Genomic DNA, 25,997 nt, shown 5'->3' on the forward strand with positions numbered 1-25,997 from the left:
GGAGGAACATGCACCAGATGTCCGAGGGCCTGGGGGAGCCCGGCACCATCCGCTGGCCCCTGGCTGGCACACTGGCCCTGGCCTGGCTCCTGGTCTACTTCTCCATCTGGAAGGGTGTGGAGTGGACGGGCAAGGTACAGTGCGAGGACCAGGTGTTTCGGTGCTGCCTCTCATTGCTGTGCTCAGGTCTTGGCTATCAGAATGTCCTCTGAATTCAATTTTGATTGTCTATAACTAAGGTTTCGAGGCAGAATTGTGGTAGATGCTATTACATTCCTGACATTTACCTTTCATGGTTGTAAAAACTGCTACCCTGTTTATGGTAATTTTCATTCTAAGCATAGAGAATAGCTCTTCCCTGTAAAGTCACAGGTCTGAGTACTCAGTCTTTTTGGGAAGAGACTTGGAAAGAGATTTTTAGAGATTACTTACATTTCCCACCTTGGGACAGGCCTTTGAGAGAGTGAGGCCTCTTCTGGGCTCCTCCTTTTGAAAATCATTGTCTCTTAAAATGCTGCCAGTGGGAAAAAAAACTCACCACCTCCTTTGAAAATTTTTCTGCTGCCCTTTAGGTATTGGTGGGAGACCCTCAGATCAGAAGCATACTGTTATTCACTGTGTAGCATTTCAGGCTAGTACCGTGGAAAGGTAATTGCTTAGTTTAGTGAAACAGCAAAGCTGAGATACTGAGATGTGTTATTTAGAGCACAGCGTGGTGTAGCGGGACAGTATTGTGAAAGGAATAATCTAGAGGAGAGATCAGAAAGAAGTGCTTCAGGCATAGGTCACCTAAGCTGTTAACTTCCTTGGTGGCTCTCAAACAGGTTTTATCTACGTAGTCACAGCAAAGCCCAGCTGATTGCCACGTATGGTCCCTGTGATGAGGGATGGCACATACCCATGAGTCCCTGATACAGTACGGAAAAGACAGGAGTGGAGTCAAGATGACATGTTGCTTGATGCATTAGACTAGAGGAACACCAGCTTTAGCTCTGTAAAATAAGGATGTGATGACTTAAAGGGATTACTTCTGTGGATTAAATTCATCCCTGTGCAATTCCCCTGTCTTTGGGCAATTCATCTGGACTTTAACGTGCTACTTTTGTGATTAGCGTGTCCTTGTGCGTCACTGGAGGGACAAACCTCAAACAGTCAGAAACATTACTAGCACAGGAACAGGAAAGAGAAAACACAAGGAAATGTTGCCAAAAGCAGCTCTGCATGGGAGGACACACACGACAGGAAAGCTCCTGGGCACTGGTAGGCTGATGGCTTCTCTCCCATGATGTCTTTCGCAGGTGGTGTATTTCTCAGCCACCTACCCCTACTTCATGCTTTTCATCCTCTTCTTCCGGGGAGTCACGCTGCCGGGAGCCAAGGAGGGGATCCTCTTCTACCTCACGCCCGACTTCAGGAAGCTCTCCAACTCTGAGGTTTGTAGCCTAGTGAGGAAATCTCTCACCTCCCAGCTGTCTTCGCGTTAGTCGTGCCCAGGCACTTCCATCGAATATTTTACATATTAAAAAAACCTGGAAAAGTTCCCTGTTCAAGCAGTCGCAACCTTCACTGGCTTAGACAAAGCTAAAGGGCAGGCCCTTCGTGGGTCAAAATCTGTGCAGCAGCTCTGTTGTACTCAAGCAGTGTTATCCATAGGGCAAGGTGGGGGTGTCAGAAATTACCCCAACGAAAAAACCTCCCCTCTGGGCTAGGAATGCCTCCGTTCACTGGCTCTCTCAGGGCTGGTGATTTGGTCTTGATCTGGTGGTCCCAGAGAAGAGGACAAGGTGGTGGCACTGGTACGGGCACATCAGAAGCAGCACAAGTACAACAGTACACCCAGCATCAATTTCTGGAAGTGCTTAAATAGTGAGTAGTGGCTGGTAATGTTGCCTTGATCAGTGGAAGCACAGAGAGGGGCCAGGAGGAGCACAGAGGCTTGCAAAAGCTAAGTTTTTCAGGTGACACAAACTCTGCCTTTTGCAGCAGCAATGCTCCCATGGCTCCAGTCACCCCTGCACATGTGAACAGGGACAACTGGACACCCATCGTTTCCCAAGTGGTCCCAATGATCCCTCTCACAGGACACTCACTGTAGCTCTACTGCCAGCTGCATTGGCTCTAATGCTGGAAACAAGACTGTCAAGAACAGAAGAGTTGTTTAAATACTATGCTATTAAGAAAGGAACTGTCTGCCCCCTTTTCTTGTGCCTTCTAGTATTTAAGATCTTAAGGCACTGGCAACCAGCTTTGCAAGCTGTCCTCTGCAGTTGTTTGCACAAGAAACTCCATGTTGAAAAAAATCAAAGACACACTAGTGGAAGAGGAACAGAGGGGGATGAGTGTGGGACGTGGGTCTCTGAGGGGAGCAGCACCCCTCAGGGGGCAGCTGTGAGAAAGCAAGTGCACATACACACAAATTCAGACTATATGCAAGTCCTTTCTGACCTGCACTGGAGGCTGAGGAACACGTTCCAGAAAATGAGAGGCATGACTCTTCCCCCATCCCCATCTATCACTGGAAGCAGCCTCAAGCCACAGGTTTTGGAGGGCTGAGGATGTGCTTGTGGTGCTGGGCCAGGCTGCATTTTTGATGCACTTGCCATGTGGGAAGGATGCAAACCCCCTTCTCCTCTTCCTCCTTCTCGCGGAAGCACTGCTCTCTAGCAGGCTTCCTCCTGACACTGCAAACATTCAAAGCCTGTGCCCCATCCCTGACCCGGTGCCCTGTGTTAAAGACCCCTGGCATCCCTGTTCCCCTAGGGGTAGTGCAGAGGCCCTGATGACCCCCCATAGCTGCAGAAGCCAGCATGCTCCGGTCATACCGCAGGTAAAACAGAGCTGCACCAGCCTTCTCCATTACTCTTCTCTCTGCCTGCACCACCATCTCTGAGACCAACTCACTCCAGATAGGTGTTCAGAAAGGGATGGAAAAAAGTCTCTTCAAACATGTTCAGCCTGTTTGGCAGCAACACAGCTGCAGGTTTTATGGTGGCTCCTGTGACATTTCCAGCCACTGACCCAAATATTTTCTTGGAGCTTGGGGCAGCAGACGGGGTTGCAGGTGCTCATGGCCTTAGTGGCAGGGTGCCCTCAGGTTCTGACCACCCCAGTGGACCGTACGGCCATGTCCACAGCCCCCTGGTCTGCATACAGCCCCCTCGCTAGCCCTGCGTTGAGCTGCTGCAGGAGGGTCGCCTGCAGCATGGAGACCCTCCCGCTGAACTCCTCTCCCGGCCCTTCTCCACAGGTCTGGATGGATGCAGCCACACAGATCTTCTTCTCTTATGGCCTGGGGCTGGGGTCTCTGATTGCTCTGGGAAGCTACAACACTTTCCACAACAATGTCTACAGGTCTGTTGGGTTTTTTCCAGCCTACTGTGTGGTGGGGAGTGCTTATGGGCGAGGGAGGGAGATCACAGTAAGTCTGGGGTGACTGATCTCCAACATCTCCTTCCTGGCAACTTGCAGCCGAAGGGACATGCTGCAGTCATCATAGTGGGGCTCCCCTGCCTGCAGGGCACTTAACTTGTCACCTGCACTACCTCTTCAAAGCACAGGAACAGCTCTTGGCAGGGTTTGGTCTTTTGTTTACCCCACACTTCACTCTTGACCTCCTGGTAGGTACCTGCAGGTGGTTTCTCTTCTTTCTTTCTGTCTTCCAGAGACTCTATTATTGTCTGCTGTATAAACTCCACCACAAGCATATTTGCTGGATTTGTTATTTTCTCTATTGTTGGCTTCATGTCACACATCACAAAGAAGTCAATCTCAGAGCTGGCCTCCTCAGGTAAGCAGAAACCCAGGTTCAAATGCAACATCAACCTCTGAGAGCAATTTGTCAATGGGCATGGGATGCTCCCAGGCCTTTCCTGAGTGAGGCCCAAGTGTTGCAACCCTCTTTGCATACCCTTCCACCAAGATGGGTCTCAGACACTTGTGGCTGATGTTCATCACACTATGGCTGCAAGGGACATCTCTGCCTGCTCTTAGTGTTCAACTTCTTTTACTGCTGAAGTTTTATGTGCTTTTGCTGCAATGAAATATTTGGGCCATTTGCTTTCTGAAACTTTCTTATGGAGAATAGATACTGTGTTTTCAGTAGACGTGATAAAAATTTGGAGTCCCTTTTCCAAGCGAAATTTTGAAATTGTAATGTCGGAATAATTTTTTAGCCAAGATAGGACCGTGTCTTTTTGCAGAAAGACATATTTGAAATTGCTGTCTTCACAGAGAAAGCTTTTATCTCAAGCAATAGCATTTTGTGATGGAAAAAAAAAGGACATCAGTAAAGTTATAACCAGCTCTGAATATCAGTTTATTTTTCTAGCAAAGTGCTCTATCTCCATTTGGTATCAGTAACTTGATGACTTTCTTGCCTGCAGGTTGAGAAAAGGCAAAGTGTTTGTCCAGTCATTCCTGCCTCCCAGTTCTACCCCTGTGCACCCCATCGCGTTGGTGTGTCATGGGCAAAGGCTCAGGTTTTTCTAGCTTCTGTATTAAATACCTGTAATTCTTGACCTGTGATCATTGTCTTTGTTCAGCTGTGGCCGTTAGCTTAGATTTCCCATCAAATGCTTTATAAGCATAGGCTCATCCCTCTTTTCATTACTGCAGGCCCTGGACTGGCTTTCCTTGCCTACCCCCAGGCTGTTGCACAGCTGCCCCTGTCCCCGCTCTGGTCGATCCTCTTCTTCTCTATGCTGATGATGCTGGGTCTGGATAGTCAGGTGAGACAACCCAGGGACAAAATGGGGTAAGATACGAAGATATCTTCAAATATTATAGTGGTGTCCCCTTCTGCACCTTGGGACGTGACTGAGCAGAGTCTTTTACTTTTCATGGTGAGATGCAGCTTCATGAAATGAAATCTGCTGTGTGGATATTGTCTCTGTGCTCTTCCCTAACATAGGCATATACTGCAAGTGTGGCGGTATCTGACCACTACCCAGTGCACCAGTCCTTGTCCTGCTGCCAACTAAAAACAAGAGTAACGACCAGCTTCCAGCAGCACAGCAGAATCAGTCGACCTTATAAGACAATCACTGCTTCCCTGTAGGAGAAGAGGTTCTTTGGAAAGCTTTTCTCTATTCAGATCAATTTTTGGCCCCAGTGAAGTGCTGGTACTTCTGTGTGGGCACAGCATGTCCCCATCTTGCTGGGTGACCCTGGCAGCTGAGCTCACAGGCTCTAAGCAGAGCTAGCGAGAAACTATCTCTGCCAAAATACTTTGGGACGAGGGAAAAAGGAAAAAGTTTTTTCTCAAGTAATAACTGCTTTATTCTTGTAAGACATGATTCCCTCACTCTCTCACCTAGGTATGTTAAATAATGGAAATTGGTATTAATTGCTTCATTTCATGCCTGCATGATAATAGTTTGTGGTCATCGCAGCTTTCTTGGTATTTTGTGAGAAGCTCAGTATGGATGTTTTGGATTTTCTTACTGTGTCACCTTGACCAAACTGCATTTCCTGTGAGGCAAGAAAATGTCTTAACTTTGGCTTACTTTCATAGGTTAAGGTAGAAAGTCTCTACCTTCTCTACTCCCAGAAGCTGGGAAGAGCATCTCTGTACAAGGTGCTAGTCTCCAGCCAGACCCCATACTCTGCTGCAGTACTGACAGCTAGTGCTGAGAAAAGCAGCAATGCAGTGTTTGAATTAGGGCTCTCCTGTGGTGTGAGAGTGGTGGTCTGATGCAGTATTTCAGCACTGGAGTTGGTAAAAAAAGTGACCCTGAGTGGAGGTGAAGCAACCTGGCTTGTTTCATAGCAGGGATAGATCCTGGCAGGAGGGAACTATGCCTTGGGAAAGCCTTGGGAAAGGCTGATGCCTGGGTACCCTGACTGCTTTGCCATCAGATAAGTCTTACAGGATATTTGAGGGGGAGGCAGCTGTGGCAAAAGGTCTCTACCCTGCCCCCCTCAGAGCTCTCACAAAACAAAACAAAAAAATCATGGTCTGTGTTTTTCCAAGTAATGATTTTTTTTTTTCTGATAATTCAGCATAAAAGTAGCTACGTAGTGAAGCAGTGCCTTGCTTTTTAGTGCATCAAAATCAAAGGCTCCTTCAAAAGCCTGTGCTTGCACCATGACATGTCCCCCTGTGCCCATGTGCTCTTTCCTTGCAGTGCAAACCACTGGTACAAAATGGATGCTCTCTTGGATTACAGGTAGCCTTCATAAATCCAAGTCTAGTTCATAATCAGATTCAGACCTATTGCTGAAATGTCACACCTGGTTTCCAGGAAAATGTAATCAACCAAATCTGGTTTTCAGTTATGACACACTCCCATGAACGCATCATAAAGCTCACGTCTGCATTACCATGGACATTATTCAGCAAACAATTTCCAATAACAACTAAATGTTTCAAAAGAAGCTACATCTACAGAAAAAAAAAATTACTCTCTATGGATTATTCACTCAGTGCTGGTAAATAGTTTGAGACATGACAATAAGCCCTCTAAGCACTGTGTGGAATTCATTTGCTGCATTAGCTTCTGAAACACTACTTGAAATTCTTCAAGTCCCTTCTGACAGCTAGGCTTGGAGGGCAGGCAGTCCGTGGGGGGGCTATCATTGCCTGGAGGAGGAAGAGGTGGGGGACAAAGCATCAAAAGGAAAACAAGCTTTTAAAAAGCACAGATAAATACATGTGAAGAGGCTTTCTGTCTGCATGCTGGAGCTCTGATTCAATCAAACACACCATTAACAGCATGGCAGCTTATGCATACAAAACAAATAGCACAGGCTGCAACAACAGCTGCAATTGCACATGCATTTTGAAGTGTCCAATTAAAAAAAAAAAAAAAGAAAAAGAGACGGGTTTGCGATGTGCTGATTAAATATGATTTGTAGTATTTGCATGTAGGGAGCAACCATTTTTCATTTGGGTCAGCAGCCCAGTCCACGAGGCACAGCAGGACCATAGGGCATTTCTTGCACCCTGCACCCCTAGGGCTGCTGGGCTGAGACTGCCCCTTGTCACCGGCTGGGCAGGGGTCTGCAGGCACAGCAGAGATGCTCGGAGGCCCAGCTAGCAAGGGAAGGGAGGGCTGAGATCTGCATTTGTGATGCAGCGACAAGCGCCAACCACTTAAGGATGGTGGGAGTAGATCCACTCGTATCCATTAGCTTCAAAAGCGAGTCTTCTGCAGATGCAGCACAGCTACATCTGCCTCTTTCTGCCAGGGTGCTCATCTCATCGGCAGTTACTTGAACGGGATGAATGACCTATATTGATAGACACGCGCCTCCCTCCTGTGCCCCCACTTGCCACTCATGTGCCTTAATGTTCATGCTGCCTCTGATCCATCTGGGCTTTAGCTCTCTTGTGTCTAGACCCTCTTGCATAATATGCTAATGCTTTCTTTTAACCTACCAGTTTCCAGGTCAGATGTTTTCTCCCCAGGGGAACTAGCAAGCCTTGTGACTGCAAGCCTGCATCTGTCCCATGTGAGGCCGTCTCTCACAGGTTATTCGTGAGGATTTCCAGCTGCCAGAAGCAGGACTTTCTTGTGGCTCTCTCCTGCACATCTGGCAGCAGTGGTAGAACCTCCCACGGGTCCATGGGTTCCAGTCAGTGTGCTCTGCCTGGCCAAGGAGGGAATAACAGGACCCTGACACTGGGAGAGGGTGGGAGAGGGACTTTCATTCAGACCAAGGTGCCACCTATATTGACTCTCCAAACGAGATTATCAGACCCAGCATCTTGTGTAATGATTAAGCCCCTGAAAGGAAAAAAGAGCGTAAGAGACAAGTGAATGGAAATAAAATATTCAGGAGAGAAATAGTATCATGGGACAAGGCATGAGAAAGAATATGTGCTAAAAATTGTGTTTGGTGATGGTGAGAAAAATGGAACTTTTTGGAAAGCAGACTGGAGTGTGTCCACCTGCACACACAAGTGCACACACAGGGAAAAGTCAAGAACAGATGTCACAATAACCAGATCCTTATCACTCCTGAAAGTAGCATGCTTTCACTCAGGTGCCTTCTTATCTTGTGCGACCATCTCAGGCTGGGTATGCAGGCTGGGAAGTATGGACCCCAGGCAACTAGGGAGCCAGTTCCCAGGGTGGGAAAGGGGAGCCTCCTCCAGGCTGCATCACCTCTGAAGCTTGAGGCTGGCATGAGGCAATTTTCAGTAACGGTATGAAGGCCACTGCCTGTTTTATGGCTAGAAAAAGCAGTGTACCGCCATTTGGTTCCCCACCTCATCCATTACATGGCAGATTAATTCTGATAGGAGGCAAAGAGATTTTAACTCACTTTGTAGCCCTGTTCCTTATCACCCATCTCTCTGTCTTTCCCTCTGTGTTTTCCCTGACTTTGATCCCTCTTCCTGCACCAAAGGGTGTCAGTTGCACACACACACACACACCCCATTATCTGAGGCATGTTTTTCTTTGCTGCTTCTCCACTGGACACCCCTCACATCCACCCTCTGCCCCCGACCACTCCAGCCCCACTCTGAACCCTTTTCCTTCTCTGCCTTGCCCAGTGCCAGAAGGCCTGGCCCTGCCCATGGCTCCAGCGGCACCTGGCCATGCATCCATGTGGAAGGAATAGCTTTTGACAGTTGTTTGGGATTTTTTTGTCACGCTAAATCTTCACACTGTAGTGCCAGCTCAGTTCTGACTTCCAACGAGCTGGGTGGGATGGGGTGAAGAGCTCACTATCAATGAGTATAAAGGCAGCTTAACCCATGCCCAAGTGGCAAAAAATGCTTTGATAGCACTTGTGTCCAACATAAAAGGCTTAGCTCATTAAAAATTTGAGTGGAAACAATTGAGCTTTGATGCTCTGGGAATACTGGCTTTTGGCACTGGATATAAAACCCTGGGCAGAAACATCACCTTGTGCCTCTCTCTGTGCCCAGGTGGAGGCCAACCCCAGCAGCCCATGGTGTGCAAGCTCCTCCATCATCCCTGCCCAGCTATAGACAAGGCTCAGACTCCCCACTTTTCTTCCATATGTCTTTCCAGCCCTCTGCTGCTCTTTTTAGTCTGTATACCCTTATCTCCACTTTCACTCCAGTTTTTGTTTTTGTTTTTTTTTTTTTCTTCTTGTTTCCCTATTCAAAGCTGACTTTAAAAATGCCAGCACTTTCTAGAGTACTCTCCCAGGGACAGGGAGATCCTTGACATCCAAGAGCAATGAAACCTCTTTCATTTTCATTGCATTGGCTTGTACATTTACTGAGGGTGACCAGGGAAGCTAGGAGCTTGCTGCCCTCATAAACTTCCCAGGATTTTTGCTAGAAGCATGATGTTCTCTCTGACAGCTGTATGTTACCAGTGGTTTCTGGGAGTGAGATATGAATGTGAATCTCAAAATTTATCCAGAACTAGGAGGGAATGATGCACTTCACATATATACAATCAAACTGTCCTCATGCCATAGGGCAGAACTAGTAGGAAAACTGATTTGAAAGTAACACTTATGGGGACTTCTTTATGTGTTATGGTGCAGACAGCATTAATATACTGTGTCTGGTATAGCATTGCACAAGCCAGCCAGGTGTTTTCCGTTCTAGAAAGACGATGTGCTGTGAGGATGGGCTTTTAATGTACTGCATGCATTTAATGTAACGTGCTTGAAAAAGTGAAATAAAGTGAAGGACTAGGTAGTCCGCGATATTGTTGTTATGCACATGGATGTGAGACTGGGCAGTGGGTAATGCAGTTCCTTAATGAGTGTTTTAGATCATTGAACAGCACAACGGCTGTTGCAGTAGTCTGAGAAGAGCACACACGGGAAAGGAAGAGCAAGCAAAGTTCTGCATGTGTCCCCACGGCAGACAGATGCACTGCTGTGACAGAGAGCCTGGCAGCATGGGGGGAGCAGGGCAGTAGTGAGAGTATGGGGTAAGAAAGAGGAGGCTTTCCCTGGGAGGCAAAAAGCAGAGTTTTATCTCAGCTAATTTTAAGTATTTAACCCCAGTGCTTTTAGCTCCCTCTATATTCATTGGGGGTAGAGAGGCATTTTCAGAAGATGGTTCAGACCAACTTTGTGCAGAGATGCCTTCTTCTTTCCTAGTGTCTGCAGAGATCAGTTAAAGTAATGAGGATCCCAACATTGGAGTTAAATGTTGGAGGTGATGATGTCAGGCTAAGATACTTATATATATGTCTTTGGTGTATACCTTTTCCTGTAGTTCTGCACCGTGGAAGGGTTCATTACAGCTCTGATAGATGAGTATCCTCATCTCCTGAGAGCCAGGAAGAAGGTCTTCATCGCTGTAGTCTGCCTCATCTCTTATCTCATTGGATTCTCCAACATCACCCAGGTACAGAGAGCCGTGCTTGTACCTCCATTTGTGATATCTTTCCAGTCACTCTGTCATAGCACAGCAGCACCGAAAGCTTTGGGAGAAGTAACAGCATCCCTAGGAGCCATCCTAGTGCTGGATAAATGCTCACTTGTCACTGCCACATCTCAAGTGACTTAGGACTCCTTCATAATTTTTACCACCATCCTGTTGTCAGTCTGGCTTGTTATTTTGCTATTTGCAGTAAGGGCTGAAGGCAACAGAGCCCAAGGTAAGGGAATGTTTAGTGCAAGGGGTTAATATAACATAAAGAAGACCAGTCTGTCAGGGCCCTAAACCTCTGGGGCTGATGTCAAGGTTCATATGTGTTGAGGTCAGGGCTGAATGCTCTGGACACCATTTGTGGAGCGTTGTAGGTTCATGAGGAGGCAAGGCAGCAAAACTTCTGGGAGGGGCAGAGCAGACTAAATGAAGTAAGTCCATCTAAAACAGAGAAACGTAAGAAATCCTAGTGGATCCCTGCTTTTCTCCTCACCCTTGGCCATGCCTCGACCAGCCATGAACAGGCTGGTTAATTATCTGCAAAAGCACATCAGTTTTGCTGCTGGGAACCAGACTCCAGTGGAAACATTGCAAAGCCGGCTCTACTGTCCAAGGAAATTAACATTAAAGCCATCAGATGCAGATAGTAGCAATCCAAGCAGCCGGCTGGTATTGTCGACCATAATCTATAACTAAAATCCTTCAACCTGGTTTTGTCTCCTCAGGGTGGCATTTATGTCTTCAAGCTGTTTGATTACTACTCAGCCAGTGGCATGTGTCTTCTCTTTCTTATCTTCTTTGAGACCATCTCAATTTCTTGGTGTTACGGTAAGCACAAAAGACCTTGTTACTTCATTTTCTCCATAGGCACAGTGAGTTATTTCAGAGGCCTCCCACAGTGAAGCCAGTGAAAACTTTGCAACTGAAAACATCTTAGGCTGATAACTTCAGAAAATCAGGAGCAGGAGGCTGTCATCTCTCTTCTCCACGACACCACAAAAACACCTGCACATCCTGGCAGATGCTTATGGATCTGTCCTCTGGTCCTTCAAGAGGACACCAGAAGCATGGAAGCTGCTAGCACGAAACTGATTTTGTGTCCCTGTACTGTGTCCCTTCCCGTTAATGATTCTCATAGTACAGCATAATCACCCTCTTGCTGTGGCTCACCTGTGCTGTGAAATGGGAAGAGGTGATGTCCATGGTGCTGAGATGGGACATTTTTTTTCCACACTCTTCTCGTAGGTGTGAACAGATTTTACAACAATATTGAGGAAATGATTGGCTACAAACCATGCATCTGGTGGAAGATCTGCTGGGCCTTCTTCACTCCTCTTGTCTGCCTGGTAAGAACAGAGACATCTTATCTACAGGAGTGGATCCAGAAGGAACCTTTTAGTTTGGATGGGCTGTAGGGGAAACACTGTGTTCTCAACACAGTATAGGTCTGGTACAAGGTGGTTTTAGGCAGACCTGAGATGGGTAAAGTAATATAGGAGCCTCTTTCACTCTGCCTGCTGAAAACCACCTTGTAGAGAAAAGCTCTAGATGATTGTTTTAATCTAAATGATGCCATCAGTTCTTCATTTTTCTTTCTGAGATACCAAAAGATAAGAATTTAATTTAGTGTTTTAAAAAGATATTCTTGATTCTGGTGAAGACTCTCAGCTACTCCAGATACAGCTTTAGCCCCTCATAGGGCTTGTCAGAGCAAAAGACATGAGCAAATATAGCATAGCCAACTGCAGAGCAATTTAACCTTTGCTGGTTCCTGCACTTCAAGCAGACGTACAGAGAATGGCATGAGAAGGCCAGTGATAGGAAGATGAAGACTCCTGAGACCAGCTGTGATGATGCTGTTAACTTAGGAGCTGGTGTGGTGTCATTGCTTGTCTGAGTAATCTAGTGAAGAAGGAAATCAGGGGTATTCCAGCTCCAACTTTTTACATAGGATAATCAGGGGACAAGTGATTTAAAATTATCATTTGGTGGGCTGAGAGCATGTAGACTAGTTTAAGGAGCTGTTATGTTGCTGTAAGACTCTTGGGAACTAAGAGGATAGTGAAGGAAAGAATGGATGGATGGGCCCTGGTTTTGCACACCTTCACCTGTGATGTGTGTTCTTCTGCACACTCAGGGTGTGTTCTTCTTCAGTGTGGTGGAAATGACCCCTCTGACCCTGGGAAAATACATCTATCCTGTGTGGGGGCAAGGCATTGGTTGGCTTATGGCTCTGTCCTCCATGGTACTGATTCCAGGATACATGCTGTACTGTCTCTTCACCTCAACGGGGACTTTCTGGCAGGTATGAACATCTTCACTCCTCTTCTGCTCTCTGCTTAGAGTAACACACACATCCACATCCCTTCCCCCCGAACTCAATCTAAGGAGAACCAAGCAGGCTCTGCTCTGACAAAGTTGTCACAGTCCTTCTGGTCAGTGCTGCAGGAGCTCTGCACACCCTCTCAACCAGGAGGGCTCAAATCAGTCCCAGCACACAGAACACTCTGGTAACATGGGCTCACTGGAGAGGACTTACTAGCAGAGCTGAGCACTAATGTGTCTAAATGACTGCGAGCACTGCTGGGCAGCACATGGCTGCCTGCATGTGGCCAGGAGGGGAGACCTTCAGGTAGTATCTCCTTAGGTCAGTCCCATTGTCCCTCATTGAGCTTCGTGTTGTCACCACCACAAAAAGGGTCTGGAGCCATGGAAGAGGTTAGGAAGAAATCTTGGAGGTTTCTTAACCCAGAGAAATCCCAATTCCCAGCAGTCCCTGGCTATGAGCATGGTTACCTGGCATGTCTCAGCAAAGAGACCAGGATCTTCCAAGCATGAAGCTTGAAATACCTCAGGGCTAGGACCTGATAGTAACAAACATGCCCAGCAGTAGTTTGCTGTGTGCTTTGTAAAGAGTACTCAGCAAATGAGGGGCTAAGAAACAATGCAGACTTTTATGTAAGTCCCACAGTACCCAAAACTCTGATCTCATAAAACATGTTTTTAAAAAATTTGCGCAGGGTTTTATGTAGCAGTGAATCATGAGTCTCTGTATGTCATACCTAGTAATTGCTGTTAAGATTTTATTTACAGTGTTGACATTCAGTCTTGAGGGCACTGTGCACAAAGTCCCTGGTTCGATGCTGTCTGCTGCGAGCTACAGGTGTTAAGAAGTCACTGCAGGGGTGCTCATTTATGGCTTTCCCAGCCCAAGCTGCAACAGCAACCAGATTCCATCTAAATCTCATGAGTTTCCTTCATGGATACTATATTTTGAATAATGTTTAATTCAGAAATGTTTTGGCTGGAATTGTTAGACTGAGGTCATCTTCAGGCTCTCTACCTCTGAGGTTAAGTTGCAAGTGGATTTGGTTTTCCTTCCTCCCATTCTCTTTTGGATGGGCTCTGGTGGGGGAACTGGGCAGGTTTAGTGTCTCAGATCTGCTTTCAGTTTCTGGTCTCTCATCTGAGGTTGAATTTAGGTTCTTGCCATTTTGTGTTGAAGATCAACAGCAATTCCCATAGTAGGTCCTTTCTCAGATGTTTTGAGAGCCTCCTTATACCCTCATAATATGAGCAGGAAAAGAGGGAAAAGGGAAGACTGCAAATACAGATATGGGCTCAAACCTTTGCTTAGGCTCAATCCTGTTTCCACTAGAGATGATGAAAGGATATCCTGGCATCTGGGGACATCTCATGAACATGTTTCCACCCATGCCCTCAGCACTTCGTGCAAACCAGCAGTGCCAGTCAGCAGCATGAGTGGCTGGTGTGCACCCACTCTGTCCTCTCTCCCTCTAACAGCACCCACACACAACAGGAGACCCAGACCTTGTTCATCCCCACTGTTCATAGACCCAGCAGCAGATGGCAGCAGGAAGAAAGTAGGTTTCTCGCTCTGTGTATGTGTGTGTGTGTGTGTGCGCGCGTTTATATCAGAGAGACAGAGAATTTTTGGCCTCTTATATGCACAAATCCTGGATTAGTTTGTAATAGAGCTGGAGCTGGAGGGAAATTAGATGCCAATGCTGCATAAAGAGGTTTTGACAGACAGGAAAGATTACAAGTAATTTTGATCCTACTGAGCATGAATGTGAGAGGGGAAAAAAAGACCATGAATGGTAGGAGGATCTCAGTGAACATTTCAGGGACTTCACCCAGCAACAGCCACTTCAGTGGTATTGGAGAGTAGGAGCTTGTTTCCCTTTGCTGGAAAGAGCTTTTTCCTGACTTAGTGATGTCTATTCAGGTCAGGCTCAATCCTCCTCTGCCTTCTGCAACTTAACAGCATCAGTCCCTCCCTGACAGGCAAAAGTGATTCATTCTTCTTCATCACTCCTGATGCTCAGTCCACACGCCTCCAGTAATGTCTTGCCCCTCCATATTTTCCTGGGTTCTTGCTTCACTTTACTTGGCTCTGCAATTTTCATTTGATCAGCTCAGGGTGACACGAATTGCTGCTGATGCAAAGGTTTGTGCAGGTGGACTGGTCTGATCTGCATCACTGGCACAGACAGTAGCCTTGTTAGCCTGCTGTAGCTAGTTAGTAATGCTTTATAATCAACCCTAGTTTAAAAGTTATGGAAACTGGGAAAATGGGTCTGCTCTGAAGCCTGTGACAGTGCAGATCTCTCTTGTTCCTACTTGCAGCTGGTATTGCCTGGTAGCACTTCGCCTGTGTTATAAGTGTGATCCCAGTATTTCAGATGAAAGGAAGAGTGGCTGTGCTGTGTGCAGCACCAAAGCAAAGGTGACTTTCAGAGGCTTTCAGTGGACTGCTGAATTGTGCCGGAGGAGTAACTCCTGCCACAATGCACTGCTCCCTCACCCTGCAACTAGGTCCCAAACCTCAGCCACTGCCACACCCCAGCTGTCCCACCGTTGCCACTCCTGGCTCCCCAGCTGACACACTCTCTCCCTTCATTCCTGGGCAGCGTTTGCAGCAGATGACACAGCCCAAGACAGACGGGCAGGCTCAGAACAACGGCCTTCGACCAAAGATGTCCTTTAATGGGAGAGTCTCGGATGCCGCCGTCTAGGAGGAGAGCCTGGACCTCCTTGCCCTGCCCTGTAGCTGCTCATGCCACGTTGTCCCTTGAACTCCTCCAGCACAGCTTACTGTCCCTGGCTCTGTGGTGGCTTTCGCTTGTCAGAGAGAGGGACCCGGCAGAGGAACCCTCATGCATCTCTTCCTCCCAGCCCAGCTTATCAAGGCACTGCACGAGCTGCTGCCAGGGCATTGTGCAGTGAACATCCTCATCCTGCAACATTCTGGTCCAGGCTCTCAGGGAGGAGCTGCTGAGGCCCAGGTCTTCCTCCCCCTGATGAGAGGATGCTGATCCTTAGACTGATCACCCGTGGTACCTGTGCACACACAGTGTGACTCATTGCAAATTAGTTTCTCCCCTCCCCTGGAAACCTGACAGCTTCGCCAGGTCTGCTGGCCTGCCTTCCTGCTGGCTCACACTCCCAGGCTCAGCTCAGAGTCAATGAATTCATAAATGAGTGTCTGAGGAAAGGTATGTCCTGCTCATGCTGTGGGGCTGTGACATGATGCAGGTTGGCCCCATGCTGCCCATCCCTGGGACCAGCTGGCACATGGGTCCAACCTGCTCTTCTGCCGGTCTCCCACCCTGAGGATTGGTAGCATAAAGAGGAAAGAAGTCATATGGTGATTATAGATGAATTTGCTCACCTTTGGGGTAGGGTCCCCTGCCAGCTCACCAGTTCGTCTCGATTGACATTGCTTTAAATGTGTTTGTACATGATGTATGTGCTGTGTCCTGGCTCTTAGTGGTTGTTACTGCCAGGCCTTGAGTGCATGTTTTGCTGTCTCCAGCACCATGAGCTGAGATCACGCCCTGTCCTGCATCTAATCATTAGGGTGTTTACGTCAAAAAAATCACAGCTGTTAAATGGACGTGAGGAAATGTGGAATTTACAGGCTTGATCTTGTAAAGCCGAAAGCCAAACACTGAAAGCTGCAATCATAGTTCATCACAATTAATCTCAGCCGGTCACAGACATGTCATCTTTACTTGTCCTGTAATTGCAAGCACTAGTGTAGCTGAAATTTTCTATTTCACTTTCACCTATTTTTATAAAACATGGGATAAAGGAAACCACTCCTTATATATATGTCCTTTAAGAGGGACATCTGTGTTGAAAACAGGTATTAACCTCTGATCTTTGCAGTAATGACCTTTACTAGAAACCTGCTTTTGCCTCTGCATCCAGGTCACATAACCACTCTCCCCTTAAATTCAGACTAAGAGTTGCATAGGTGGGTGATGGGCAAAGGAGTCAATTCTTGAACGAAGCCTGAAAACCATTGAAGACCCCAATTTTTCCAACTTTATTGGGGCAGCTCAGGTCTGAGGTAGAACAAATCAGTGGTAATTTTTTAAACTCTTGGCTAAAGAGCTCTGTTGCAGAGAGAGCTGTTCAAAGGGCTTTACTGTCCAGGTTTGTCCTCCAGGGAAGTGGAGAAGGAAGGGTGCAGAAAACAAAGTCCCTTCCCTGGTGGCTCAGGAAATCCCTAAATCTCCAGTTACTTTTTTTTGCTGGGGTTTTACTCCCATCCTCACTCTGACTTGTTGGCCTTACGTGTGGCCCATGCAGAATATCACTCTAGGTGTAGTAGCAGGGGCTACCCCATGCATGGGCTGCTCATAATAACATTTGATGAGAGTTAACCATTTGCTTAGTTTTCTGCCTGTGAACTTCTCCTTTGCTTTCCCTTCTGCCCTGCTTCTTTTTGTTCATTTACCTCACTGCTTCCCCAGTATCATCCATCCAGTGTAAATTATCTACCTCAGCTTGCTTCTTCCTGCTTTTTTGCTTCCACTACTGTCAAATTACAGTTCTCCCTCTCTTCTCTTCTCCTTTTTATTCTTTCTCATTTATATCTCACTGTATTATTACCAGCCTCACTTCCAAGTTTCTCAAGGGCACTCTCCTTCCAGCCTTATTACTTATTCCTGCATGCCTGTGGCTCAGCCGCTCACTGTGCACGCTCTCAACCCTCTGCCTGACGGAAGCTGGAGCTCAGGACCCCACAGAGGAGCTCAGCTTTTTGCCATATCTGGTCCCTAAGAAGCAATTTCCATCCCAATATCAAAATTATAATGAAGTTCCAGCTGTCTTCTTGTCCTCTTTGCACCAGAAAGACCTGTGCCAAGCAATGATATCTCTTGATGTTACTAGAAGAGGTATTTCAACCCATATTCCACCAGTCTCTGCAGAACTGTGCCTGTTCTGTAAGATTTCGTTGCCTTTCCTCTTTTTGCACTGCTTTTTTCCCCACCAGGAATGTTTGAATTTGCAAAGTCTGGCATTTGTAGCCTTGCAGGGAGGAATCTGTCCTTAGTTAAACTCTGTCTGATACCCTTTTGCAGCATTTGAAACTCATCCCATCCTTAGTGCCAGAAGAGCCTTCCCACCTCCATCGCATGCAGGATTCCCATCTAGAGAGACAGCAGGGAAGGGGACAGCCCCTTGAGCTCATCCCATGCCTCAGAAATGCCACTGTGAGCAGGTCCAGTGAAGCAGCCATATCTGTGTGTTGGCTTTTTGACGTCAGGCTTCGAACACCATCTGAAAGGCACGTGCCATGCTTGGTGCCAGCAGTTCCTCTGTAAGAGACACTTTTGTGCCATTCCCTCGGTGCCTCATGCCTTTTGGTCCACCCAGCAGAGAGAATACATGTGTGGCCGGGGGTTGGGATGCTCCCCTCCCATTCTGCTGTTCAGAAGGGGATCCCCCTCCCCTGTGCTCACCTACAGCACTTCTGCCTTTTTTCCATCCTCTCACACCCTCCAAGCACCTGCCAGCCTCTTCCTCTTGCCACGGGCAGCACTCAAAATAATCCCCTGTGAAACCTCTTAATTCTAAGGAGCTATTTAGGGAGCTATGCTCAAATCCCTCCAAAATCCTCTTTTTCCTGAGGGCTATGAAAAATAAAGTAAATGCCATTGCCCCCAACCTCTGATGCAGCAGGGGGGGCTGAGGGGGCCAACAGGAAAGACAGGATTGCTTCACTGCTTCGCTGCTTCACTTCAAGTGCTGCTTCCCTGGAGATCCAGGAGAGGGGAGCTCTTCCTGCTGCCATTCTCCCAGATGTGTTCCAACAGCTGGCAGCCGGTTGTGAAACACTTGTGCAACATCTGCAACATGATACCGATGCTGTGTGGCACTGTAAGGCTTTGGCTAGCCAACTGCTGCGTAGCTTGTAGTCTCTCCACAACTCTATTAAACGATATGTTGGGTGCAGTTGTGCTGTGTGTCGCAGGATGCTCTTAAAACTGGCATCATTCTGAATGAGCAACCTGTCCTTGTCCCCCTCCTGTCCTGGGGGGATTCTCTCTGGACTGAGGGGCCCTGATTGCATTTGGTGGTGATGGTCCAGGCAGGTGTGGGACCTGCTCAGAGCTGTGTAGCGGCAGGGACATTACCACCCTGACCCTCAGGGTTCATTCACCCCATCAGGAGCAATCCTCAGGGCTGGTGTCTCTCCCTCCAGCACATCAGGTGGCCTATCCAGCGTAGGTCCTCACGTGTCCCCTCCCATGCCCTGGTGGCATTGAGAGGGCTGCCTGTGGGTTTGCATGGTATCCCCTTGGCTTCAGTGCTTGCCCTGGCACATCCCAAGGGGCTGGGACCCATGTGCAGCTGTTAGCAGCTGGTAAAGTGTTTTGGGCCCCAGGGCCATGCCATGGGGGACCCCCCAGCTGGTGGCCCTGGGACAGGCACCAGGGCGGGTAGCAGGGGACAGGAGTGGAATCCCAGTGTCCCCACCACAGTGCTGGCTGAGGCAGCACCAGCAAGGATAGTGCGGGGCTCCTGCCAAGCATGCGTCCATCATCCCCAGATGCTGTGGGCTAGAAGTGTGCGTGTCTGGAGACACTCAGGAGAGGTTAATGCTCCCCACGCTGATACCTGACATCCCTGACGCTGATGGAGATGCCTCCTGACAGCACAGCATGATGCTGCTGAGCTGCCAAGCAAACAGCACCAGCCTTCATTAGCTCCCCAGGGACCAGTCACAGCCCCTTGCAGGGTGGCACATGTCCCCACCATGGCCCCTGGGGAGCAGCAGCTTTCACCACAGCTGCAGTCCCATGCAGAGTGGCCCTGGAGGGCTTCACTCTGGTCATATTGGTGCACCAGAGGAGCTTTCTCCAGGGGATTTGGGGGCATCCATGTGTTTCTTCTTCCAGACAAGGAAACCCAACCCAGTGGGAAGGGACTTGCCCAGGACACTGATGTAATGATAGCAGAAGGGGACTGGCCTTAGAGGGCCCCATATCCACAGTATGGGGCAAGTAACCTGCCTGGGAGGCACTCCTGCCTGGACATGACATTTATGAGTTGGGGAGCCACTGGCAGATCAGTGCATGGCTTCCTGGCTGGAGGTTTTTCTCCCCTTGAAAGCTGTGTGGCTTGGAGAAGGCTCTTGGCTTGTTTGCATTGCATTGTGCTGTTTGGGAAAACACAAATACCCCCACAATGTTCCTGTAAAGAAAAGTGAGTTTTGTGCTGACGCTGCTGACCTGGCTCCAAACAAAACCTGCCCCATATTTGTCCAGATACACGGTTCTTCAATTTTAAACTCATCCCTTGCCATCAGCCTGAAGCGTGCTGCCTCCCATCTGCTCAATGGCTCCAAAGCTGGAGGTATTGGAGGTACATCAGCCCCTGGGATGATTCTGGGGATGAGGGGCAGGACACAGGAGCAGTGGTGCCTCGTGTCTCATCATGCAGGCAGTGCTGGCCCCTGTTCTGCTCCCTGCCCATCCCCAAAGAGCCCGTGTGCCCTTTGGCTGCAGCTCACACTCCTCTACGTAGCTGAGCCTGAGCAGCTGCCACATGCTCGTCTGTGCATTCCCCTCCAGTACACCAGAGAAGACTGACGTGCCTTTAAAAATAACTCCTTGGTGGGGACAAGGACAAGAGATAGAAAGGGGTGAGTGCTCTTGGTGAGAAGGGGACAACATCCCCCTCCACCTCTTTTGACAGTGCCACAACATCCCAGCCAAGCAGCCACTCCAGGTCACTGCCTGCCTAGCCCACGGAATGAACGCTTCCATGTGTTCTTTAGGTGTGTTTGGTTCGGCAGGAAGGAGAGAAAGAGCTGGCTTCTTTGTCCCCTCTCTGCACTTACTGAAAATGAGAATTATAATCCAAGGATTAGGAATTATAATCCAAGATTTTTATTTTAAAGGGCTTTTCAGCTCTGCGAGAGGAACTTCAGAGTGATGCTCCTAGGGGAGCTGGGTGTGATAGAGCAGCTGTCAGAGCGCCAGCTACTGCAATTTCTTGGGCAGCTGAAGCTCAGTGGTTCCCTCCAGACTCCAGCAGCGGCTACGTGGGGTGATGCTTTGGCAGGGAGGAGGTGGGGGTGGCAGGGTGCTCTGCAGGTCAGGGTGCAGGAGGTGTCCCATGGCTGGGCACCTGCCTTGGCACCACAGAGTGTGCCTGAGCACTGGGCAGGTGCTGCTATCAGGCTGCACCAATGGATTTTCATGGGTTCCTGGATGTTTTGAGCTTTGAAAAGAAAGATCAGTCTGTCTCTTTGGGGGTGGAGGGTGAGTCTGTATTAGCCATCACTGTTTAAATAGGAGCAATCTGGGTGAGTGGCACTCCCACGGTGAGAGGTATGCGGCAGCACAGTCCCTCAGCAGCATTTTAGCCACTGCCTGGTGGGGTGCCACATTCACCCAGCCCCACTGGGGCTGCCCCCATCCCCGGCAGCACCACAGACCCCAGAATGCTCCCCGAGCTGTGGGGAGAGGCAGGGTTCTGAGAGAGATTGCCAGCTGCCAGTCCCCTGCAACAGCATCTCCTCCTGGGAAGCCGAGCCCAAAATTGCACCAGCCCACAGTGTCCTGCAGCCCCTAGGAGGCTTCTGCCCTGCACTGCTGGCAGCATCTGCCCTGGTGAGACACTGTGATCTTACCTCTTCTGAACTTTTTCCCCTCGTTCCTTCCTCCTACTGTGTTTGTGGCAGACCTGTGCAAAATGTTAGCAAACTGCTGTTTTTTTCACTTGGCATATCTGCTGCCTTTCTCTCTGTTAATTATTATAGCAGTGCCTCTTCTAGGTCAAATCAACAGATGGCTGGGGTTTTATCTTTGAACAAGCTATTTAATAAGGGCTCCTGCCTTTTCACTTGCACACATTTCTTTCCTGGCTGCATGTCCTGAGCTACTGGATAGGTTGCCCTTTTCATTGTGGATACCAGAAGATGAGTTGAGGCTGAAGGCCAAGGTCAGATCCCAGAGGATGGGGTTTTTTCCTTTCCCTTTAAAAAGGGAAGATAATTCTGCCTGTGTTCACATGGCCCTTACCAAGCAACACTTTCCCTCCCTGCAAAAAGATGTGATGGAGAACTGTTCCCCACAAGGAAATGAGAAGGGCTGTGTCAAATGCTGGGTCCTATGGGGCAGGTCCTAAGTGTGCAGAAAACTGATATAAGTGCTGAAAGCAGCATGCTGCCCACTCACACCAGCTGAAAATTTGGCTTGCAGGTACTAACCTGTCTCTGGCTCATGCTGCCATCGGCTGCGTGGCTTTGTTGTGGCCCACTGGGTGCAAAGGAGGTAATTCCTTCTGTAGGCGGAGGGTCGCAGGCTGTGACTCAGAAGACAGGGAGAGCTAACGGTGTCCGGAGTGGGCTGGCTGGTAAGTGGGGCTGCCCTGGATGCGCCATGGAGCTGCATGTGACTTTTGCTGATGCTAACTGGTGACTGCTGCTCTGCCTGGGCCACCTTACTTGAAAGCCACATACCTGAAGTCTGCAACAAAATCTCAGCATGCCACAGTGATTGGGACCTTGTCCTTACTGAGGCAGAAGCAGCTCTCAAGTGCTGGGGAGCTGAGCAGGGTGGACAACTCCTGCAGCTGGCACACTGGCACAGGGCGGGCTTGCTGCATGCTCCTGTACTGGTGTACCCAACAGATGCACCAGGTTTTGTTTCAGAAAGCATGAGCTGTGTTTTCCCCCCACTGTTGCTGTCTCCCAGGCTCTGAAGGGGATGTACAGGGATCCAAATGCTTCTGCACCTGCTCCAGGAGCAAAGGGAAAGCTTCCCTTTGCATGAGAGCAAAGACCAGGGAAAAAGAGGAGGCTTTGGGCACCAGCCGCCTCATGGAATGGCCTCAGTGCAGACACCAGCACCAGGCCCCAGGCCCTGGTACCACCAGGCTCACTTCAGTGACTGCTTTTGCTGTTTTTACGAGGATTTCTCTGTACTTGGTTTTGCTAAAGAGTTTTCAGAGCCATGTGCCTTGAGACTTGATAACATTATCACCAAAGTGTTTCGTGGTGGCACCTGCCCCAGTGAGAGGGTCAGCACGGGTCTGGGCTCCCTGCATGGCAGGGCTGTGGCACTGCTCTCTGTTTTGTTTTCCCCTCCCTAGGAAGCTGAAGAGGCAGCTTTTCTTTCCTTTCTCTTGGATAGTTACAACAGTTTTAACAGCTTGCTCTTATTCCTGCCAGGGCTGCTTGTCCCAGTGGGGAAAAAGCCTTGCTTGGAGTGTCCCAGGAGGGCTGGTGTCCAGCTAGCTGCTGTCAGAGCCTGGCTGGCAGCTCCCTGCACTCTGGCCGGCCTGCCTGTCTGCGCCAGGCTTAGCTGTTTCGGGCCTAGCTAGAACCAGCAGAGATGCCTGCTCAGAATATGTGAATTTGGGTTTTCCTACACGGAACATGTAGTCCTCCTTTTTCTGTGCTGCCCAAATAGCTTGCTACAAGTTTTTTATGACATATAATGAATAGCTCATTTCAAAAAGGCAGTGAGTGGAGGAAGGTGGGAGGCAGGAGTGTGTGGAGGCAGCTGCGGCGGGGGCATACCAGCAGCAAGACGGTGGCTGTGGGGAGGAGTGAGCATCCCCGTACTGTTGGGCTGTGCATCATGCAGAGGAGCATGAGGGCACCCACAGATGCAGCCAGTGCAGAGCCCTGCAAAGCCGTTGCCTTTTCAGGGCACATCGCCCTGGACTGGCCCAGCTCTTTCCCAGCCAGCTGTGCAAACAGCATGGCGTGGCAATGGGTGGGCAGGAATTTAGTGCCCTGTGGGTGAACACCTGTCTGCAGTGGGGTTTGGGAGGAGGCTGCCCTGTTTGCTCCGATTTAGCACTAGGAAATTCATGAGAATGTCAAAGAGGGGCCACCAACTCAGGGAAATCCTGAGCATGAAGCTGGGGGGGGGGCACTTGCTCCTGTTGCTAGCACTCTGAGTCCTGTTTGATCAGCAAGTCTATGAGGCTTCTGCACATTTGAGATGGAGCTGAAACATACTGAAAAAGCAAAATCTTCTGTAATGGGAGGGAATAGCAAAGTGTATATGGAATATCAGGATGGGCACATTTCTCTGTCAGGCACTCAAAGTGTTTTAGCTGCTACAGCCTTGGCCATACAGTCCTGTGGAGAAAGAGCCTTCCCTCTCCCCTTCCACTCTTCTTCTTTTTTTTTTTTTTTTTTTTCCAAATGTACCTGACATTGTTTGGGAGAATCCACCATTCATGAGTTGGAAGGCTTAGGAAAACAGGACTCTTGTTTCCAAGAAGTCACTGATGACTATGCCATATTGTCAGACCCCAAGGCTAGAGCATGGGTGTTACAGAAAATAAGATCCTACCCTGCATGCTTGAGAACAATCCCAGTTCATGGATTGTATGGATTAAGGCAGAAAACACAACTCCTCAGCCATCTCATTTTTTAATCTCATTTGTATCCATTATCTCCAAGACCAGCCAAGTGTGACAGAGCTCCTAAACTGGTTAAATCCCACAGCCCTACTCACCAGCCATCCTCACCCTTGAGACACCTACTTATTTTCAGCCACCTTTCTCAGGTCAGGCAGGAGTATGTGCATGACCTCATGACCCCACGTTGCCAGACTCAGGATCTGGGCAGTGACTTGACAGAGGGGCACCTCGTCTCCAGCAGCTGGCAATGATGGGAAACCTGAATCTGTGGGCACAGCAGAGCCTGATTCTGTGACCAGCTGTGCCCTGGGCACCCCCAAGGCACCAGCACAATCTTTCCAGAGTCCCTGAGGTGAGGTGGCAAGGGGCCCATTGTGCCCTGCACACAACAGTGACATTGCAGGCCCTGTTCCCTTGCTGTCCCCGATCACAGACTGTGACATAGCAGCTTTGGGTTTGTGGTAGCCTTCCTGCCACCATGCTGCTCCCTGAGGGCTCCACGGTTTGTGTTGGTTTTGGGACCCCAGGGACAACACCTGCAAAGCCGGAGGCAACAGGCTGTGTAGTGCTGAGTACAGCGGCAAGTCATCTGTATCTTGCTTTATAGGGGGGTGGGTGGAACCCACTTACAGCAAAGCACTTGAGGGACATGCTTAAAGTCCATCTTAAAAGTTTCAGAGAAAAATTACATCTCAAAATTCTCTGTAGAAAAGAGTGGCATATTCTGATCAACTCTGAACACACTATATATGTGTTATTGCACACTATGTATACTGTATAGATATAACAGTGTACAGATGCACCATGACAGTTGTGGTATATGCTTTTTGGATTGTAATCTCTTTGTATCAGCACTACCTATATGCGTCTACATAGTATCCATCCCAAAGGTACCTGCCACCTTCCGATTAATAATAGTATCTGCACATCAGAGCAAGTGAGGAGTATTTCACATATAGACAATCTGGTTTTATTGCTTTCATCTTTACAGCCAGGTGTGTGATCTAAACATCAGGCAGAAACTTCTCCAATAATCTCCTGTTCCAAAACATCTTAGAAAATGACTGTTTGGGACAATCTGATTTGTAATATATCCGTGTCACACAAATACATAAACAGAAGCCTCTGAATTCCTGGGAAATTTCTTGTGTCTCAGAGGCTCTTCTGTCCTCCCAAGTGTTTCACCGTGGGTCTGGGGGTCTAAGGGATTCTTTGAAGCCAGCAAAGAATTTGCAACCTACAGACAGGTTTTTCTAGCAGGTGCAGTCTGAATCCAGCATCTGTTCAACTCAGCTGCAAAGATGTAGGTTGCCTCCCCCCATCCATAGCAGAGGAGAGCTTGCTTTGTGTGCATGTGTTTGTCTCTGATCATCTCTCTCATCCCTGTGCAGAACTTCACAAGGTCAGTTTCATTAACCTTGGGGTTATGCTTTGTGTAAATATGTATGTATGTCTGATTTGCATGGAAAATGTCATTTTCCTTACGTGTCTCCCATCCAAATGTTAACCAAGCCTGAGCCTACGTAGCATGTGAGATGGGCTGTGATGGCAACTGCAGCCAGCACAGCTGTCCTGCTCAGGCAGTGCATGGCTGCATATGCCTGATATTTTTGTACAGCATGATCAGCTGTGTGGATAGTAGAGGTGCTTACATGTTATCTGCCATACATCTACATGTTGGCAGATGGTGTGTGCATTAGCACACAGTATGTGCTGATGTCCCTGGGTACATGAGTTTCTCTGTGGCCAGCTGGCATCCAACACATGCATTGGCACATGTGGCTTGTGAAGTTGCTCTCCTTGCTGCAGTGTGCACATGCAGCAGCATGTGCTCTGCATGAGTGTGTTGGCCTCCCCCCCCAGTGGTGCAGAGCTACACAGACATGAGCAGCGGGTTTGGGGCTGGCTCTGCTGCATGCTGGCAAGATGGAAAGGAAGGAGCTGCAGCACAGAAGGCCCTTCCCTTCCCTCCCCGCCC

General features: G+C 48.7%; 1 protein-coding gene across 7 annotated transcripts in view; it reads left to right on the top strand.

Moving 5' to 3' along the window:
• LOC113491468 (sodium- and chloride-dependent GABA transporter 1-like) overlaps positions 1 to 25,997 on the top strand; it is a 55,948-nt gene that overhangs the window by 18,578 nt on the left and 11,373 nt on the right. For 5 of the 7 annotated variants that reach the window (XM_026868411.1, XM_026868408.1, XM_026868412.1 and 2 more), the window contains 10 exons: positions 2 to 134; positions 1,299 to 1,433; positions 3,248 to 3,351; positions 3,663 to 3,787; positions 4,615 to 4,727; positions 10,157 to 10,288; positions 11,038 to 11,140; positions 11,558 to 11,658; positions 12,450 to 12,617; positions 15,247 to 18,578. In XM_026868411.1, the coding sequence (XP_026724212.1) occupies positions 2 to 134; positions 1,299 to 1,433; positions 3,248 to 3,351; positions 3,663 to 3,787; positions 4,615 to 4,727; positions 10,157 to 10,288; positions 11,038 to 11,140; positions 11,558 to 11,658; positions 12,450 to 12,617; positions 15,247 to 15,351 (1,219 nt within the window). In that variant the 3' untranslated portion in view covers positions 15,352 to 18,578. Of the gene's footprint in view, position 1; positions 135 to 1,298; positions 1,434 to 3,247; positions 3,352 to 3,662; positions 3,788 to 4,614; positions 4,728 to 10,156; positions 10,289 to 11,037; positions 11,141 to 11,557; positions 11,659 to 12,449; positions 12,618 to 15,246; positions 18,579 to 25,997 lie in introns of those variants that run through there. The other 2 variants (XM_026868413.1, XM_026868414.1) reach the window with 2 other exon arrangements.

The sequence above is a fragment of the Athene cunicularia genome (assembly GCF_003259725.1).
Source record: "Athene cunicularia isolate RWA chromosome 1 unlocalized genomic scaffold, athCun1 chr1_part2, whole genome shotgun sequence".
NCBI lineage: Eukaryota > Metazoa > Chordata > Aves > Strigiformes > Strigidae > Athene > Athene cunicularia.